At 46.7% G+C, this 20,118-nt stretch overlaps 2 protein-coding genes across 5 annotated transcripts in view; both read left to right on the top strand.

Moving 5' to 3' along the window:
- The first annotated feature begins 648 nt into the window (after positions 1-648).
- On the top strand, positions 649-8,258 carry uri1 (URI1 prefoldin like chaperone). Of its 3 annotated transcripts, none has more exons than XM_086208120.1 (11): positions 649-1,047; positions 2,001-2,035; positions 2,692-2,770; positions 2,998-3,133; positions 4,282-4,373; positions 4,457-4,520; positions 4,603-4,819; positions 4,935-5,166; positions 5,383-5,534; positions 5,622-5,874; positions 6,916-8,255. In XM_086208120.1, exons 1-11 carry the CDS (start codon positions 973-975, stop codon positions 7,102-7,104), a joined length of 1,524 nt encoding a protein of 507 aa, XP_086064246.1. In that variant the 5' UTR covers positions 649-972; the 3' UTR covers positions 7,105-8,255. The 3 variants fall into 3 exon arrangements, with proteins under 3 accessions (XP_086064246.1, XP_086064247.1, XP_086064248.1); XM_086208121.1 differs by having other exon boundaries at positions 5,622-5,862; positions 6,916-8,253; XM_086208122.1 differs by lacking the exon at positions 649-1,047 and adding an exon at positions 1,134-1,704 and having other exon boundaries at positions 6,916-8,258.
- A 2,145-nt stretch (positions 8,259-10,403) lies between these two features.
- The window catches only part of LOC147258185 (zinc finger protein 536-like), a 28,728-nt gene continuing 19,013 nt past the window's right edge, over positions 10,404-20,118 (top strand). For both annotated transcript variants that reach the window (XM_086207638.1, XM_086207637.1), the window contains exons 1-2: positions 10,404-10,498; positions 11,181-11,383. The gene's annotated coding sequence lies outside the window, so the exon portion shown is untranslated. The remainder of the gene's footprint in view (positions 10,499-11,180; positions 11,384-20,118) is intronic.

The raw sequence follows: 20,118 nt of genomic DNA, 5'->3' as shown, positions 1-20,118 counted from the left end.
ACAGCGTCTGTCTCAGTGGACGCACTCAGGAGACTGGAAGAACAAACACGTTCTGTTCCGGAGGGGTTTTTTCCCCTCAAGTGCACATTTGAGGCACTTCCTTTACTGAATAAAGACCAAATTAGCCCCTCGTCTTCTTCCTCCCCCTCATTTCCATCCTCTGAAACTTCATACCAACCTCCACTCCTCCAGGAGCTTTACTTGATAGCAACAGAGCAGTAATTCAGCACAGCACATTCAACAGGAGTGCTAGGTTTTGGTTCTGTTATTATTATTGTTATTATTATTTAGTATCACAGGGTGATATTTTTGACTAATTAATTTTGAGTTGGAAGATGCTGAAATGTACTTGATATCCTGTCTGGAAGAATGGTGTCAGAACTGAGATTTTATCACTACTACTACTACTACTACTACTACTACTACAACTACTACAGCTGCTGCTACATAACTAAGCCTATTACGAATACTACTACTACTACTACTAATAATAATAATAATAATAATAATTTGAGTAAAAGGGGCTATGGTTCACTGCAAGAAACAATACAATAATAAATAAGTAAAGTGACTTTCCTAACCAGTCAGGAGCAGCTTTCTCTGCCTCAGCCTGTCACAACGCTGAAAGGGAAGCGCCGTCGGGACCGGAAGTGGCTGCACCAGCACCAACCTTGACGCGTGTTCTTGGTGCATGGCGCAGCGAGAGTGACGAGGAACATTTGCTGAGGGATTATCGAACCGTGGATCTTCTCAGGAATGGTGGAGAAATCGTGAAATGCGAGTGTGAGATGTTATCACTTCCGAGAGTGTGGACCACTATCGCTGCCACTTTGATGCCTAACAGCAGAACGGCCCTGTGGAACAACTGCTGCTGCTGCATTCATAAACACTTCTTTAGGACTCACAACAACCCCTGAGCTTTGTTTCGGGGTCACTAGAATCACTAAACCCTGCAGTGCGCGAGGCTTGACAATGACTGAAAAAGGTACAATGAGCGTGAACGATCACCTGGGCGGAGTTGCCAGGCTCCGGGAGGAGCACCAGAAGGTAAAGGCAACTCGTCTCCTCCGACACCAGCCGCGTGCTCTCGACCTCGGGACCGGGCTCTGCTGAAGTTCCGTTAGACTCACACACACTCGTGCAACACGCAGCGACGTTACTGCACAACACGGTTATAAGTTATTGAGTTTACATCGTGACGGACGTGCTGATTTTTTTTTAAAGTTCCCTTCCTTGCAGCTTGCTCACGTGAAGTTCAGTTATACTGATGTTCACCCCAATAATAATATTGATAATAATAATTAAACAAAAAGATGTTCCCAGCGGAGGAGGCGGTTTCACGCGCCGCTCGCGTGCACGCACTGACGAGCGTTTGGTTGAAGGTTTGACTTCCAGGCGCGAGGAGTTAGCCCCAGTGTTAGCTGTTAGCTAGCTGCTGATGCTAGCTGGCGAAGCTCGACGTCAACGCCCCCTAAACATGTGAATTCAATCAGGAAGTTCCACAAATCCCAATTTACAGGTTTTACTTGTGCTTTACGTTGTAACTGAAAGCGAAGCTTCATTTGGAGAGAGTAAAGCCGTTATTAAATTGTTGTACTGAAAGTAGGAGCCCCTCTTCGGCTTGTTTTGATTGACACAGGCAGGATGACATCATTCATGAGAGTCAGGGGCCATCCTGACCATCTGGGATCTGGTTCCTCAGAAGTACTGGTCTTCACCTCCTACTTCCTTCATTTGCTATATATTTGTTTCCCCCTGTTTCTTATTTATTTATTTATATATATATATATATATATATATATATATATATATATATATATTTTTTTTTTTTTTTTTTTTTTTTTTAAAGACAATTCTAATCGATGCGTTCACAGCAGCGGTCATCAACTCTCCAGCGGCCTCTGACTCTTCTGTTGGAGTTGCTGTTTAGACTCTTGAGTCTTCACCTGGTGGGTCGTTTGTCATTGTGATTCATTTGTGATTATTTGTGCTAATAACAGGTGGTGAAAGACTGTGAGCTCCGGATTCAGCACTGGTAAGCTTCACTAACGACAGTCCTGCTTTTCTGTAGTTTTTGTACCTGATGAGCGGTGGAAATGAAGGCAGTTTTAATCATTGTGAGGGTTTTAAAACACTCAGTTTGAAGGTGAATGAAGTAAAAATCAGTCTTGAGCAGAAAAATCGTTTGGATCCAGCCTCTGATGATCCCCGCTGTTTGCTTTTCAGGATGAAACTAATTACAGCCTTAACGCGTCTTGTGTAATTGTCCGTTTATGTCGATGTCAACCTGAGCTCAGGTTGATGTCGCCAGAAGAAGTGAGAACCAGTGTGACGTGGGGAATGACAACCTTTCACTCACAACATGATTATGAATCCTCCTGAATTTTACATCAGACATATCTAGTCTCAGGAGAGGAAGCGCCGTGTTAGATTTACAAATTATTACGAGAAAACTACTGAATTTGTAGTGAAAGTCCATGTGTGCTGCATGTTGGACTAGAAGACGGCAGGTCGGTGTGTTGCGGCGAGTTTATGTAGCCCGACACTCAGAGAGGAGGGTCATCATCTGGAGTGACCCACGCAGCCTCCACCAGGGGGGCGGCGACAGGCATCTCCCCCTCCAGCTGGGGTTTGTTGACATCCAGCACAAACTCAGCTGATTCACTGAAGTGTCCAATGATGAATTTCCAGGAAGAAGGTTTCCGGTGACTATGACGCTCTGAACGACCGCCTGAAAACTCTACCAGATCGTCTCTCCTATGACATCATGGTAGGTGCCAGCTGTGCTCAGAATACACCTGAGTGACATCATTCGCAGCCTCTCTGCCATTGCTTCCTTTAGAGGTCTGTTTGTAACTATATGGCTAATCTGACTCCCTGCTGAGCGCGGCCGTTACAGCAGAGGCGTGTACACTCCTCCCTCCGTGCTGTGTTCTGCTCTCTTTCAACAGTCTGTCTTCTCTTCTGCTCTCTTTCCACCGACTCTGCCATAAACAGGTGCCGTTCGGCCCTCTGGCCTTCATGCCTGGGAAGCTGGTGCGCACCAACGAGGTCACGGTGTTGCTCGGTGACAACTGGTTTGCACGGTGCTCCACCAAGCAGGCGCAGAAAATCGTCGAGCACAGGATGAAGTGTAAGAGTCTGGAGTGACAGGATTGCTACCTGCTCTCCATGGAAACGCGACCACATTGAGCCATTCGGGAAACATTCTTTTGCACCACGCTGCCCTCAGCTTAACCTGTCAGACAGGAAGTGGAGCTGTTTATGCGCCTCACATCTATTCTGTTCCTCTTGTGATATGAAAGTTTTTCCAAACCTGGATGACAGTTAAAATGGATGCAGGAGCAAGGACTACAAATAGCTGTCAGGCTGTGCTTCCTGCCTGTAAGACTACACTGAGGGATGTTAAGTCCTGAAGTTGGTAACAGCTTTCATGAAAGAGGCCCATGTTATCAAATCAGCACTGCTCCTGTTCCCCCAGCAGAGGGCGTCACTGCACCAATCTAGTGAGGAAACACAGGAGGGACAAAAATACTAGTAACCACACGACGACTCCCCACAGAAGCCGAGAATAAACCCTCCACTCATCCGTGTAGCGCTGCAGCATTGCCATTTTCTTTAAACAAAGTAGATGTAAATTTCACGTGATGAAAGTGCTGCCAGCTGCAGGACACTCCTGCAGCATTTGCATCCGTATTCTTTAATTCAGACCCCCGTTAGTCACCGTCTCCGTAGCGACTGATCGTTAACATTGCGTTGGGTAAAGAGCTGCAGTCCGGTGTGTTTTCCTCATATCAAGCCAGACAGGCCCGTGTAACAATCTCTGATGTGAACATTATTAGAGTGTTAAGCGGAGCAGAAATGTGCCGCAGCCATCTGCCCCCCCACCCCCCCCACCCATCTTCCCCTGACCCTGCCCACCCTGCTATTACAGAGCTAAGTGCTGTAATACAAACATTGCTAGCTGAAATGTGTCAAGACAGCGGCTGAGTTGTCAGGCCTTCTGTGTTTGACCTTTCCTCACTTCTACTTGATGCCCTGACTGGAGGGACTCCTGATCGCCATGGAAACAAGGGCTCTCTGCTACTATTAGTGAAAGGGGCTTAATTGTTGTGAAGATTTAATGATCCACAGTAGGATTCAGGGCAGAGGATATCACAAACTGTTTGTGTCATCTTCTTTTTTCAGCTTTTTTGTCCACTTGAGTTGTTCAGGTTTTATTGGAGTCTCAGTCTGCTGGCAGGTTTCAGCACTGATGAAACCGTCTCCTCTTTTCTGCAGACGTGAAGAGTGAACTTGACGGTTTGTCCAAGACCATGAAAAACTTTGAAGCAAGAGTTGATTTGGCGAAGGATTGGGAGGCCATCTCATCTGTGCGTCGCTTTACTTTGACCTCCTCTCACAAATGATGTGTTACATTACGTGGACGTGTTTATGGAGGTTTCTTGTGTTTCAGAATAAGGGGGACTATGTGGACATTAGAGAGGACGTCGGGAACGATGACACTGCTGTCACCAAAGGTATGTCGTCTTTTGACTGGTTTCTACACAAACTCGAATAACATAGTAGAGGAAGTTATTCCTGGTGTTGCTTTTTGAACAGGAAAGCAAAGAGTGGCACACAAGCCTCATTCTAAGCCCAAGCTGGATGCCATGTTGGATCTGGAGGGGGAGGAGGAGGAGGAGGAGGAGGAGGAGGAGGAGAGTGTGGAGGAGGGCAGACAGGGAGGGAGCAGAAGAGGCGTCATGACCGAGGAGGAGTTGTGGGCTCGATTGGATGAACTTGAGAAGCTGGAGGAGCTACAAGATGAGCGGGACAGGTACATGAACCCACTCGCAGGGTTTTTGTCAGTGAAATAATAGCAGCCGGTTCAAGTGAACATGTTCCAATCTAGTGACTCATTAAGATTTGTGTCTGGTCTTTTTTTCCATCAGATTATCTGATAACACAGACATGAACGGTGAGGACACATCGTCCTCCTCCTCCGAGGAAGAGAGGGAGAGAGACGCCCCCCCCTCAGTCAACGGGCTGAGCCTGAAGCCAGGCTGGACGTCTGGCCCTCAAACTAAAGCGCCACCCAGCAGAGACGGGAAGGAAGAGGACGAGGAAGAGGAAGGCAGCTCTTTGCCCACCATTTATTTCTCTCACACAGTTGAGCTCAAGAAGGTCAGAGTGCTAAATATGCTGCAGCTTCTTCTTGGGGCTGTGTGGGTGTGTCCAGGTGGAGGAGGTGTGTCCAGGTGGAGGGGGTGTGGCCCGGCCAGGGAGCAATCCATCCATGTCGGGGCTTGTTTTCAGTGTTGGGTTAGGCTGATTTGACCTTGGTGGAGGTCAGCCATCTCTGCCGCCTCGCCCCTGATGTGTCTCTGTCTTTTGGTTCAGGTGAGGATCAACACTGGAAAAAACACCACATTAAAGTTCAGCGAAAGGAAAGAACAGAAGGAACATTCAAAGAGGAAAAAGAAGAACGGCCACAGTAACGGCCACTCTCATCACGAACTCCACAAAATCAACACACCAGCAGACATTTACAGGTGAAGCGCTGGAAACCTCCGCTGACTGACTGACAAACGCTCCACATCTGTTCAGACCTTCTACTCACTCCTTGTTTTTCCTGTCAGGTTGTTTGTGGATGTCAAGAACGGCGAGCCGGTTCCCAGGAAGTCCATCCTGAAGTCGCGTAGCCGAGAGAACAGCGTGTGCAGCGACACCAGTGAGAGCAGCGCGGCGGACTTTGAAGAACGACGGATGATGGGGCGCAGCTTCAGCCATGACGAGGCGACACACAGCGACACCAGCGACGGCATCACGGAGGAGGACAGTCCCACGGCGGTGCCACTGCAGCCCTCCCACCGGTTTGAGGTAAAGCAGTCGGTGAGTTGGAGGCGCTGGGCTGTGTTTACCTCAGTTGAAATACTGGTGCGAAAGGACCATCACGTCCAGCATAACGGTCTTCAAGTGCCTCACCAAGGTTACGATGGCGATGTGTGATGTCAGCAGGGGGTGGAGGCTCAGATGATCCCGCTTGCTTTGTTGCCAAGGATGAGAGACTTCTACCACATAAGTTAAACATGTTTAGTTCGATTCATTCTACAAAGAAATCCTGTCCAAACATTATGAGCCTTTCGAATCTCTGAAGACTTTAGAAGTAGGATCCTAGTAATCTTGGCATTTTCAAATCTTCATGAGTAACGTTTGGGTTTAAGACTCTCGACCTCCTGCCCCAGGAGCACTCTGGAGGACGAGGACTCGCCGCTTCAAGACGCTGTCGAGCGGCTGAAACTGGATCTGATGCCTCTGACCCTGGAGGTGGAATCTCTGATCCACGATGAGACAAACACACACACACACACACACACACACAACTGTCAAATGTACCTGCAGACCAACACCAGGTGTTTCCTGTTCAATTCCACCCCCCCACATCCCACCTCAGATCAGCTGGTCCTGCAACTGTCCCTAATCCTGAATAATCGGTGCCTTTTCTCTCCTTCTCGTCACGTTCTAAGTCGTCTTAAGTAAAGTTCTGAGTGGAAAAACTATAAATGATCTTCGGTCTACCTTGACTTCAGTAGGAATGTACAGTCTTGTAGTTTTTTGTCTGTCTGATATGCTGATGTTTCCTTTTGGGACGATCACTGATATTTGAATCTGAATAAACAAGGTTCTAGGACTTTCGCAGTTGCATGTATTGAAGAACCCATGTCAACACTGTCAATTTCGGAAAAGTAACTTCATTATTTTTAACATAATTGGGAAAACCTATCAACAGATTGTTCCTCATCATGAGCAGCAGAAGACAAGCAAAGAAGAAGAGAATGGAGTGAAATTAGGAGCTAAAGAAGAGCCGCGCGCTGCAGGAACCCTGGCTGACATTCACTCCTTCACTTACGGTTCTCCATCTCTGTTCTCCAGGCTTTTTCCGGCACGGTGGTAGAGAAAGACCCGATGCCCCTGGCTGTTCCGCACCTGACCATCGCCCCGCCGGCTCTGCCCACCATCCTGGAGAGGAAACAGGAGGAGGTGACGCCTGACGCCGCCGCACCTCAGCAGCCTGTGAAAAGAGTGTCCAAGTTCAAAGCTGCCCGTTTGCAGCAGCAGTGACTCTCCAGCAGCGAGCACCCGCCGCCGCGCTCATCTCAAGTTCTTTTTCTACGATCGATGAACTGGCAAACCGTAGAACGTCACTTCTTTCTTTCTCTTGTCGTTTATTCACACTAACCTTGTTTCTGTCAGTGGAAGTGGAAGCTAACACCTAAGCTGCTGGTGTTGCTCTGACATGCTTTTATAAATCCTGCTCCTCTGCTGTCACCTGCGGGTGCAGAAGCACCGTTGGCTTTGTAGGATCGGTTGCCTTCATCTCTTACGTGTCATGTAATGGTTATTGAAGAGAGTCCTGACCTGCTAGATAACCTTTCGCCCTCTCCTGACCTGCCTAATGAATGTACGTAGCTCTCCGTGACCTGCTTTAAGTACAAACTAAATGGAAACTAAATGATTTTGGCTACACGTCTGGTTTCCCTCTTCTTGAAAGAAAATCTCCGGCTCAGCAGGAAGGGACGCATGCTTATTACATTCTCAATCTGAATATTTTAGTCAGAAAATGTGTGCAATTTGTTCACCATTTTTCTCCTGATAGCCGGGGTAAATAGTTTAAAACTGCTATTACTAGACACTGACTGAGCTAATATGGTCTATTATTAATAATTGTTGCTGCAGTTGCACATTAAGACTTAAAGCCAAGCAAAGCACCATCCCTGCACCACATTGCTGCCAAACTTGTAAAGGAGCAATAACATCTCATCAAAGCTGGAAAGCCGGCTGAACACAACATGCCTTCTCCAATTAGTGGAAGCAGAGGAGAACATCTGCCCGAAAGGGAGAGAACAGAGATGCAGATTCTAGAATCCAAATGTAATAACTGGAGAGGAGGAGAGTCTAGTCCAGAGGTCACCCAGGAGTTTCCTCCTGACACGCTTCAGTGAGCGAGCCTTCACCTCCTAGAGCGGAAGACAAAGTCCCCCTTTTAACCTAGGAAGCGTCTCCTCCTCCTGCCCTCGTCTGTTTTGCTCCCGAGAAGAAACGGCTGAGTTGATCTGACACGGTGCAGCCAGTTAAATATTCAAGTGCTGGTTCATGTTAACTATTTAGATTAATTCTATTTTAACAAATCACTGGCTGCTCTACTCAAACATCAGTTCACATAAACCAGAGTGTTGCATTTAATTCCGGCTCATAAATACCTGAACTAACTAACAATCTTTCAAAAAATTGTAAGAAAATATTTTTTAAAAATTCCATTAAAAGTTAATAACCAGCAGTCACAGAAGTAAAAAGTTTAGTTATTTCAGTAAAAGTGGGAATGCCCAGCTCTGATAAGAGTCCTCTTTCAAAACCTTGCTTGACGAAAGTATCGAAGAAGTTGATATTGAGTTTTTCTTGTTCGTTCCAACCAAAGAAGGAGAGAAACAACAAAGGAGCCTGTGATTGTACTGAAAAGGTGAGAGTAGAAGTTGGGTTTACGCAGTAGAGTTTACAGTACTGCTACTGCATCAAAGCAAGTGAAGCCTGGTCAAAGACGTCTCCTGAAACAAAAGTACACGTTCACAATCAAGTAAGAGAGGTTAGAAAACGACAGGTGCAACAGTTCCATCTACGTGGAGATTTCCCTCATCAGGCCATGTGGGGCAGCCTCCAGTTTCCCAGCAGGACAATGTCACGCATCCTAATTCTGTTCCACGTATTTGTAGTATGAGAAGGACAAAGAGCAGAATTAGAAACAGTACAAGTGATAAATACCATAGAAAGTTCACAAGAAGTACATTTAACATTCAGCACCATTTGACTGAGGTTTGAAAAATAAAGATAAAAAAGGCGTTTCGGTGATTTTATGAGGAGGTTTGAATTATTTGTTATTGCTCCAACTTTGGCTCCGTGTTGGGACGCTGCTCCCTGGCTGCTCTGCGAGCTTCCCGTCTCCTTCCACGGTGGACGGCGAGCGTGGACTGAATTCACATGAACTTGGACACGCTGAGCAGGTCAGCTGGTGCACACGCGTGTTCTTCAGCTCCACCGCGAGCTGCTCTGATTAAAACCACAGCTCTGGAGCAGAAAGGCTATCATTCCCCTTTTAGTGAAATGGTGGGAGTGCAGGTCTCTGATAAGGAGCTTTTAAACCGATCCTGAGGTGACTCTGCCCCCCTCTCCCCCTCTCCTCTTTCCCTTCATCAGGATTATTTCTCCAATATGAAAATCCAGGTAGCATGAGACAGATTAGGCAACGCTTAACATGCTAGCGTTGTGTTGCTGAGACACAGATCAATGGACTCAAGTAGGTTAAGCTGCCAAGGTATAGACGCTGGAACATAGCACGAGTACATTTCAAAGAAATCAGGAACACAAACTACGTAATGGGCTGCACATGAGATCTACATTTCAGGGATTACGAGGGATTTAAAGAGTTGTGTGATGAAGGATTCAAACAGGTATTGTTGTCCAGACAGGTGCTCGGGCCTGAGAGGGGGAGAGAAAGAGACGCACTTAGCTGCAAATGTCAGACGGACGGATTAAAGAGCAGACGAGTATATCTGCTTGTTTGAACGTGAACGTGCGCCGGCCTGTAGGAGGAGCTGCTCCTTCCTCCCGCTCTAATGAACCTCTAATGAACCTCAGGTGGAGAAACAAATGTGCAGGTGATCCAAGGTGATATCACAGCCTCGCCGCCATGACGCTTTGATCTTCACACCGCGGGCTCCTGCCTCGCTTCACCATCCGAGAGCACATTTCTGACAATTGTTAAAATTCCCATCTGTTTCCTTTTTCTTCAGACACACGAAGTCTCCTGATGACCCCCTCCTCACGTGTGTTCAGGGAGGGGTGTCACAGCCCCCCAGCTAAACTAGCCTGATAGTGCTGTTCTGCAGAGCTTCAGTGTGCCAGACACATGACAACAGTCCTGAGTCCTTTACGAGTTTATGACCCCCCTTAACCACACCTACAGTGAGGTTCCTTCCCCTGCACTCACCCCCCCCCCCCCCCCCCCCCACCAGCACCAGCACCAGTAGCATTTTGTAGAGGTGTTGATTCTGGGCCCCCACACGCCTCAGTTCTACTGCTCCTCTTCTCCTGACTGGCCTGCTGAGCCTCACTCAGCTGAGCTTTTCTGTCTCAGGCCTTTTCAGGTTTGTGAACTGAAGATTTCAAGTTTTCCACGTCACCACGGCTGTGTGAGTCTACGTGACGTCAGACCTCCAGAGATCACACACGCCGTTTACACGTGAAAACATTCGCGTATCAAACAGCAGCCCGGAAGCCAGAGGAAAACACACCTGAACGAGCCCTTATTAGGTGTCTGTCAGCTCTGTTAAAGGTGTGACGTCACCAACGCACCACCAGCGAGGACACGTGGATTCACCTGTTCTTCTTCTTCTTCTTCTCCAAGTTTTTCAGGAAACAAAACAAAACAAAACAAAAACTGGAGACGAAACATCACGAGGAGGTGATTTACAGAAAAGAATTTCTTTTTCAAAAAGTGACAGGCAAATATCTTAAGAAGGTGACGATATTCAAAATTACAGTGACGTCAAACTGTAGGAACAGACAAGTGTGTGTGTGTGTGTGTGGGGGGGGTGTATAAACATAGTAAGAGGCACGCGCCAACAACAGGAGCTGGTGTGCCCCCCCGCTCCTCTGTCTGCTGGTGTTTTGTTCGTCTTTGTTGTTTCTAAGAATTAAAAGCTGAAGCGGACTCCTCGCTTCCCGAGGATGATCAGCAGCGACGCTCTGATTAAAGATGATAAATGACACAAATACGCAGCTAAACTTCCGTAACAGAGCCTCTTGACAAGTGACGGCGCTGCCTCGCGGATGAAGTCGCTCTTTCTCTACGCGTCCGCGAGCAGGAGGCGTCAGGGGGAGCAGGGCGACGCGTCAGCGCAGGAGCTGGTGCTGTCACAGAAGTTTTCAGAGAGCGGAGAACACCTCCTCACCTGCAGGTACTCGCCTCACCACATCTGACGTCCCTGCGTGCCAGAGGCGGCGCGGCTCTGCGTCTGGGACGCGCCGGCGGTGCGCGTCTGTTACACTTACACATCAGCGGCCAGATGAGGGAGACATACGGCTTCGGGACATGTCGAAGTATCCCGAGTTAATTTGTAAGATTTCATTCCTTCTTTCTTCAGCTGGAAATACTACACAGCTGCGCGTGCTGCCGCCGTCGCTTCAAAGTGTCATATGAACACGGAGGCTCGCGAGGACGCGGGTCCGGGTCCGACTGCGTGAGCGCGGCTGGGCGGTTCTGAGGAGCGTCCGGTGGGTCCATCCGTCAGCAGCACTCAGTCATCCGGATCAACACCCCTGAACTCCCGCTGCCACCTGCCACCAGGTAGGACCGACCACTCACGCGCCTCTTAAGTTTGTTTTTTTTAAAGGAAAAAGTGTGTGTGGTTGTGTGTGTATATATCTGTGTGTAAGTTCCAGCAGCTACTGGTTGTTTTTTTATGGGGGGGGGGGGTGTAAAAGAAGACAGTGCGTTTGACACAGGAGTGTAGCAACTGCTGCGTCTTGTTGTCCTGCCTGATCATTCCAGCGTGCGTTTTGTGTGGTGAGTTCTGATGTTTCCGACCTTCACAACCTGTCATTCTGCTGCCCGCGATTAAAAAAAATGATTTCAAGAAATGACAAGAGGTCACCACATCCTGCGGGATGGAAGCAGGGATTGTGGGAGAGCGTCAGCAGCTTTATTAAAAACAATAACTGCTTCATTCATGGGGTTTTCTGAGTGGCCGAGCCTCAAACCTTTGTTGTGTTCCTGTCACCTGTGCTGAGCGGCACCACCACTTTCCAAGCCCCCCTCGCCCTCTGTCCCCCTTCCCCCTGTTTCCAAACCTTTGAAGCGATGATGCCCCATCTGTCATATACGAGCAAAGAGAGACCAGGCTCTGCTCTTCTCAATTACTGAATTCTCCTCATGCCAGCTCCAGTGGGACAGGAGGAGGAGCAGGTGGGTGGCAGTCAACATGATCAATCAACATGAAATATTCAGCATTGAATATACACATCCTTTACTGCTCCAAGCGCCCCCCCCCCCAAAAAAAAAAACAACAAAAAACCAGCAGGACCACAGGGTTCTGGGGAGCCGCTCGGGCCTGTACTCAGGTGCCACCATCTTTCTTTAAATGTGAAACTGCATCCATGGGGTGTTTGAAATGAAATGATCAGAACGGAGAGGAAATTAGACAAAAGAAGAGTGGATGAAACTGTAATAAATGTAGCAGTGCAGCCGGCGTCTCACTCTGCTGCAGTAGATTCACACAGCTTACATGACAAAGCTTCGCTTGGCAACTTTCTCCCCTGATAGAAGCACTTGTTTGAACACCGAGCACATGATTTGAATATCTGTAATCCACGCTGAAATCAACAGGCCAGATGAACTTTTTGGCACCCTCTCACCACCACGTTGAGTGGGATTTTCTCCTCCAAAAACGCCTAAGCTATTTAGACTTAGGCTTAAAATGACTTGAAAGAAAGGAGCAGAATCAAAACAAAAGTTATTTGATTTGCCGTTCCCACGAGAGGAGCAGAAAAACCCTGCAACTCTGAAACCGTATCAGAGGAAACGTTTCCAGTCATTCAAACTCTTCAGGAAACTTTTAATCTTCTAAGTGTCTGCCTTGTGATAATAATATCTCCGTGATGTTGCCTGGTGAAATTTGCCGGAGTACCATGGCCCTAAGTATTTGATCTATGAGGCAATACAGTGAAAAGCATAGCCCCCTCATATGAGAACACAACAGTGAATAATTAATAACCTTGCTCCCAATTCCAGGAAAACAATAGCATATTGTAGGAACACTGCGCTAATTTAGCTAGAGGAGGGAAAAAAACACACTCAACAACTTCGACAGAATGTGGAATGCCATTGTTATAATGGCGGCAGAAGTTTTGGTCCAGTCACGGCGGCTCTTTGTGTAGAACTGTTGAATAGTTTACATTTGAGATGAATCCAAAGCCATTAAATACCTCTCTCTCTCTCTCTCTCTCTCTCCCTCTCCCTCTCTCTCTCACCTGCTGGCAGTACGCGAGGTGGAAGTGCACATGCAGGAAGCTATTTTCCACAGGCCTCCTCTCCTGGCTGTCAGCTCCTATTAAGGGGGAAGGTGTCATATCTGTAACACAGCTGAGTGCAGATGGCAGAGTGGAGGGGACGGCTCACCGATTTAAACAATGATTAATGAACAGAGATGGAAAACAAATTACATTGGACTATTGGAGGCAGGGAATTGTTTTTATGAAAATGTTAATTGTGTCTGCCAGGCTGATACCGGGAGTGGGGGAAGGGTGGAGCGAGGGCGAGGCGGCGAGGCAACCAAGGGGCTACTGAAAGAACGTGTACTGCTCCCCTGGCTCAGATTATCAGCATGTCTCGACATGCAATGTTTAATACCGTACCTTGGCTTTAAGACCTCTAATGTGCCATAACTTTCAAGGTTTAGCTTTTTATGATGAACCCCGTGAAGAATTGTCGCCCACCACTGCACCAATTAGCGTTATCTCTAATAATAAGTGGTTGTAAGTGACGGGAGAAGGCGCCCTGTTCTAGTTGTAATTATTGCAGGCGGGTGCAGCTGCACTACTTAGGGAGATGATGATAATTATTTTTCTTTTTTTTTTCCATTGCGGGTTGATTTTTTAAGAGCATCATACACTCATCAGAGTAATCAGGAGAGAGTGATTAGTGGAAATCCACGAGGCTAACAGCTGCCACATTAAACACTTGCCTCTGTTGCCAACACACAGAAACAGAGGCTTCCACAGGACAGAGACCAAGGAAAGCACTTCACCTTCAACTCCACCACATGTGTGTGTGTTAGAAAGTCCAGGCTCAGGGAATTAGAGTAAACACAGCGCCCTATGAAAAGGTAGGTTGTTGTGCACCAAGGTCAGTCTCCAGCGATCCGGCGGATGAGCCTAGGAGAGGCTGAAGGGGAGTAAAAGTTAGATATGGCATTTGTGGAGGTGCAGGAGACGGTTAAAGCGCAGTGACCTTTCTGGCGTCGAAAAATGGACTAAAACAAGCAGACTTTTATTGCTCAGGATGCGGTTGGATGAGGCTCGTGATCTCACACCCTCGGTCGTATCCAAAAGCATCTCAAGTGTTGTGCCACGGCCATGTCCGGCGCTCACGCTGCGGCGCTTGCTACCGCTAAACTAAGGGCTAATTCTCTTAGCCCAGATGTTGCCTGAGCACAGTCCTGGGATCCCACTGGGTTGATGAGCTCAATCAGTGAAATGATGAAAAGATGATTTTGTCCCTGTAATTACAGTGTGTAAACTACTTAGCTAGGATTGCAAAGGAAGTCATTTTCTAATTACGCTGGTACCCCGTTGTCTAATGGTGGATGTTTTGTTGTTTTAGAGAGAGAGAGAGAAAGACAGAGAGAATATATATGTGTGTTTGTGCATGTGTGTGCGTGTGTGAGAGAGAGAGAGAGAGAGAAAGAGAGAGACAGAGAGAGGGAGAAGGAGGGGAGTCTGTGCTGTGCTGCCATGGCTGAAAAAAAGACCATCACAAGGGCAAGATGGCTGCCAAATGAGAGTTCATCGAATTATCAGCCCAGTTAATGTGCCTTGGATTCAACTCTTTGTTTGTCAGTTTTTTCCTGTAGATGCCATAGCTTAATGAGATACTGTAAGTGGCATTAGCAGGCTCCTGCTGTGATTTTCTGATGACTCGTTTAATGACTTTTGTTTTAGTGCCTCCAAGTGCTTTGGCAACTGAAATTAGACACTAGTTTTTCTTGGTTTTTTTTTTTTTTTTTGTTGCCATCTCTGTGCAGATTTGTTAATATTGTTTAGCATCAATGAATGTGATGTAAAGATGAAAGTCCTCCAGTCAGAAGCAACGTTCAGTGAGGAGTTTACACTGGCAGCCCTGCAGTTGTGTTTCCAAAGAAAGCAGAACGTGTCAGGATGACTGAAGATGTGTGTGAGATCTGTCGGCGCTGGCTGCCGTCCTGCGGGGCCCAACCATCTGATGCTGCCTACGCCATGCGGATAGGCTTCTCTTGCATGAGGCATCCCCTACGCACCCCACACTGTTAACACAGCTCGCCGTACGCCAAAAGCTTTGTTCGTGTCCAGAAAGAACAGGTGGTCTGTGCAAACATGAGCAACTGTTTACACATAAGTGATTTAAAATACATTCTATATGCACGTGTGTGTGCGTGTGTGTGCGTGTGAGAGAGAGAGAGAGAGAGAGCGTGTGTGTGTGTGGGTCAGCATGTGCATGTGTGATGAGGAAAACTAAGCAGATAGTGTTTGTATGTCTTTGGTCTGTGCAGTCTGTGACATCAGAGTGGAACATCATGAATGCAATAACTATATATATATATATATATATATATATATATATATATATATATATATATATATATATATATATATATATATATATATATATATATATATATATGTATATATACACACACACACACGTTTTTGAACATTGCCAAGTCACCCTACCAAGCTGTCTTGGCAGGATGACTTGAATGATGTCTTGGTTCAACCATACGCGTCCTCTGTCAGTCCTGACAGTGAGGTGAGGACCTTCGCCAGGAGAACGTAGTGGGTGGGAGGAACTCCTTGCCCCCCCCCCCCCCCCCCCACTGACATGGCTAATTGTGTCTGTGCAGATGCCCAAACAAAGCAAAGGGAACGCAAGAACTGAACAGAGCCTCAACACGATAGACCGCTGCACTACCCCAGTTTCCTTCTCTCCAAAACAGCATTTTCTGCGTTAGTAGAACTCGGTTTCTGCTGAACTCTCACTGTAAAAATCTCAGCCTCCAGACCTGCAGCCCCTCGTCTGAGTGTCTTCTGGTGCAACTAGACCAGGATCAGACAAAGTTGGCCGTCATTACTAGCAGCAGTCGCTCCTCTAGCTGTCAAGAAACGTTTGGTTTTGTTGACTGAAGCTACGAGGGGGCTGCGTCAAATCCCTGCGCCCGTTCAGAAAAGTAGTTCCTGGTACGAACCTGACTGTTGAACGGCTTCATCTTATTTACAACAGTTTTGTTACTCACAGCCTCTCTAATGTAGGCACAGACCATTCTGGAGAGAAGAATATTTGATGATGGTTTGTTAGCAATTATTGCAGCTAGGCTAACTGGCAGGCAGTCCTCCGGTGGAGGTCTGGAGCTCTTTAGTACACTAGAGAAGAGAAAAGCTTGTCTGGCACTAAACGTGATCAACATTAAGTGTATTTCCCAGAAAGTTGGTGTGTTTTGTAAATGGTCAGTTGAAAGTTGGCTGTCAGATGAACTTAATTTCCTTCTAGTAGATTTAACTCTCCTCATCTGCATGACTGAGCACAACAAACCAAAAGAATGGAAAGTTTCCTCTCGCTGAAGCGTCCGACTCCCAAATAACTGCACATCACCGATGCACAGCAGGTTTTCTTTTTACAGGGAACAAGCCAGATTCTGATCGTTGTAAAAAAGGAGTGGCATCGATTTACTGCATCCACAACAAATGTGTATGTATTCCTTTATGAGTTCTTTAGCTATTACTCACAAGGAGCCAGTTTGTCAGTGCTGTGTGTGCTCTTTCTGTGCTCCTGCAGTAATGAATGGCGCTGGTTAGACTATTCTATCTCCGTCAGGCTTTTGGGGGGGCCTACAGAGAAAGTCCTTTAGGGTTTCATTAATCTGCCTGTCAGAAAGTATATGGATGCTATCTTTTGTGCGGGTCATGGTGGGCAGCTGTGTTACCACTGCCCTCTTCCTTGTGCAGGCTCTTCTTCCCCTGACAGGCCGCTCGGTCTGCAGTGTGGCTGGCTGGATGATCTGGTGGGTGAAGTGAGACACGGGGGGGGGGGGGGGGAGGCTGCCTGGGACCACTTGAGGGCCTGACCGTTGCTGTTATGATGGAGTAGGAAAATCCCAATAATAATAAAAGATAAATCGATCACTCAAACGTGATTATTAGACATTGGTGCTGAAGATATGAGGCAGGGTCCTTCACCTTTTAACAATAAATAACCTAAACGATGGACTTAGAGCTTGAACCGTGTTGTTGGGTCTGATGTTGGTGCCAACATCAGGGAGGAAAAATTCCTAAATGTATCAGTATGTATTTTATATATTTTTTTGTAATGATCCCTATCAAAACTAATGAAAAATACACTTTCGCAATTAATAATAAATGTGATTATTAATCAAATAAAACACAGTTATCCAATTTCACATCAGTGCATTGAAGTAAGAAACATCAATTGGAATCTAATAATTGTAAATTCCTTCAAGCGTCTTTTTCCAAATTACGTTCTTTAAAAGAAAGAGTTTATGTTGCTGCTTTAGCTGTGGGAAGCAGATATCAGCCAACGCTGCCAGCCACGTTAACGCGCTGGCCAGCCGTGGTCGCCCTGCTCTGGGATACTAGACAGTATAAGCTAGCATATTGGGATTATTGCTAATTCTTGTTTATCTATCAGCAGTTTTCATAAAAATTGCATCCCCATATTTTGGATGAAGTAGAGGTGAATAAATGATCTCCTTCCTTGTAAAGTTTGTGTTGACTCTCTTTTGTTGCCCACTGTGTGCCAGGTTTGAAACAATTCACTGTCCCATAACAGTTTTAACTGGAGGGCGCTCAGAGAGCACATACCTCCGCCCAGGTGACCTCAGCGAACCTGCAGTGTAAAAAAACAAACAAAAAAAACAAACGTTTAATGGATCTTCCCTGAAAATGGGATCTGTTCTCTCCTGGCCCACACGACACCCCTCCGCCAAGTTTGGTGGAAATCTGGCTCACAGTTTTTGTGTAGCCTCTACTAGTCCTCCAACCCATACAGCGAGCTGATTGGTAGAGCGGCCGTGTTGTCTTTCGTTATATTGCCTGATGATGGTTCAAACGGGCACCTTGATGGCTCTAACTAATGCACAGTATCCACTCACGTATCCTCTCACACATCCCGTCGAAACAGCAACCTATAAAACAGGTTTCTCCACTCAGAGGCAAACATGCTGCTCCCTCCACCTCTGCGTACGGCTTTCTCATCCTCCTTGTGACGTCATTATTACTACATCCACTAGATGGCGTTATGCCGTATCCGCTATTATAGGTCATTTTTGCAGCTTGTCTTCAAGTTTTTCGTGGGAGGACGGGCTGGTTATGCACCACTCCAACATTACGGTAACTCAGACTCGTGTATCTCTTGACTGGGCTTCTTCTTCTTCTCTTACCTCTCTCACCATAGGTTGCTTTGGGGGAGGTTACTGTAACTGTTTGTGGTGTAATCATTGTATTTTTCCTACTCAACCAACCGAACAAATTATTAATGCTTTTCTGTTAAAAAGAAATATGTGCGTCTAGATCTATAAATTGAATCCCTGAGTCTCATTCCAGTGTCAGCCCTCTATGGATTTACTATATTGTCCATCCATCCTCGCTGCCAAAACGCTACGACTAAACACCCTCTTGTAGATTCAATATTTTACAGAATCATTTGCTTCATAGCAGTAAGAATAAATGTAGCAATGTTTGATGCTGTCGGATCTAAAATAATCCAGAATACACAGCTCCCATGGCTGGTTTAAATGTGTCACATTTCTTTTCCTTTATTGCCTGTGCATAATCACACCTGCTCCTTGTCTGTCTATGTGCAGCCACACCTAAGAGGCGCTACTGTGACATGATGCTTCATAACACTCAAGCACTCGCTCAGTCTGCACCCAAAGAGCCTAATACAGTCTGACAGAAACAAACCCGGTAGCTCTGCTTTCACGTCCACCAATCCCTTCAAAGAAGAAGACAAAAAACCAGAGTCCAGACACACACAAGTGATGGCGGTGTTTTACCTCCCTGAGTTGCTTAGTTGATCAGAAGAGTATCACTTTAGGAAATGTGAAGTGTGCTCTCATATCACTCACTTTGGCCCTGTCAGATATGATTAGGTCAGGGCTGTATCCTTACATTGATCTCACGCTGCTCACACCAGCCGGGGCTGCAGGCACGCCGTGCTCTTTATCTGTGTGGGTTTGTGTACAATAATTCCATGACTGGCTGAGGTTGCTTCCAGCCGCCAGCAGCAGCAGCAGCAGCAGCAGCAGGTGACTGGTTGTCTGACATTTTGTTCAGGCCCACTAAATTCACAGAGAGCCCAATAAATGCTTTTTGAACTGGGAAACCCTTGTGTTACCCAGCTGGATTCTTGCAAATACCTGGGGTTACTTTTGTCATCTGATGAGGAATATCCATGTGAACTGTGCATGTGCTTGGCTCCAACAGTGACTCATCTTCCTCTTCCTGGAGTGTTTGCAGTTGCACTGAGAGTGCTGCTGGTATTTTATCATGCTGTAGTACATTGTGGCATTTCTGCTTATTGTGGTTGCATATTAAGATCCCAGCGTAATTGACTCGTCAACGAGGCATTAGAAGAGATGGGGGTAAGAGATCGTCCTCCTCTCCAAATACTCAGTGGCTCAGCAGGGTGACCCGTCCCGTGTCCCGTGTCCAGAGCACAAACTGCTCCCAGAGGTGCTGCAGGTGTCTGATTGAAAACAGGAACAGGTATGAAACCTTCCATTGGGGAATTTCCTGACCTTGGGCCATACGGGGTTCAAAATAAACCGTGCCATAAACCACGCCATGTCTAGGCTATTTGCTTTAATTCTGTCGCTAACTCTTTCCATTATTTCTGACGTCTTAGACATATTCAACTTTTGGGCAAATAAAAGTTATCTGGACTCCTGCATTTACCTGAAGCTGATTTCTGCCGTCTTTTGTTTGGTTTGTCTTCCTTCTGTCTTTCTTCTAGTCATGAATGAACAAGATGGACAAGTGGGAAATCGCAGGCCTGATAAGAGAACACACTCAGATATGGAGGAGTTTATTTTGTGAGATGCTGCAGACACAGCCAGCTGAACTTGAGTGTGATCAATCATTATTGATCGGCGCAGACTTCAGATTGGCTACATTGCACCACATCCAAGGCTACAGTGCAGTAATGACACTGATGGAGCCAAACGCAATAATAGGTCAAATTACCGTAATCCTTGAATGTGGGTAGATGTCAGGACACCCCCTCCCTCCCTCCCTCCCCCTCCTCCTGCCTCACCC

This window comes from Aulostomus chinensis, chromosome 7, assembly GCF_037954235.1.
Source record: "Aulostomus chinensis isolate RoL2024-O1b breed Wild chromosome 7, RoL_Achi_v1.0, whole genome shotgun sequence".
NCBI lineage: Eukaryota > Metazoa > Chordata > Actinopteri > Syngnathiformes > Aulostomidae > Aulostomus > Aulostomus chinensis.
Note: the sequence above shows the minus strand (reverse complement) of the source record. Positions and strands in the feature narration are given on the sequence as shown.

Coding starts and splice junctions, on each gene's coding strand:
- uri1 (XM_086208120.1), top strand. CDS start 973: ATGACTGAAAAAGGTACAATGAGCGTGAACGATCACCTGGGCGGAGTT. Junction 2,771..2,997: donor GTCTCTCCTATGACATCATG/GTAGGTGCCAGC, acceptor TGCCATAAACAG/GTGCCGTTCGGCCCTCTGGC. Junction 5,167..5,382: donor ACACAGTTGAGCTCAAGAAG/GTCAGAGTGCTA, acceptor CTTTTGGTTCAG/GTGAGGATCAACACTGGAAA.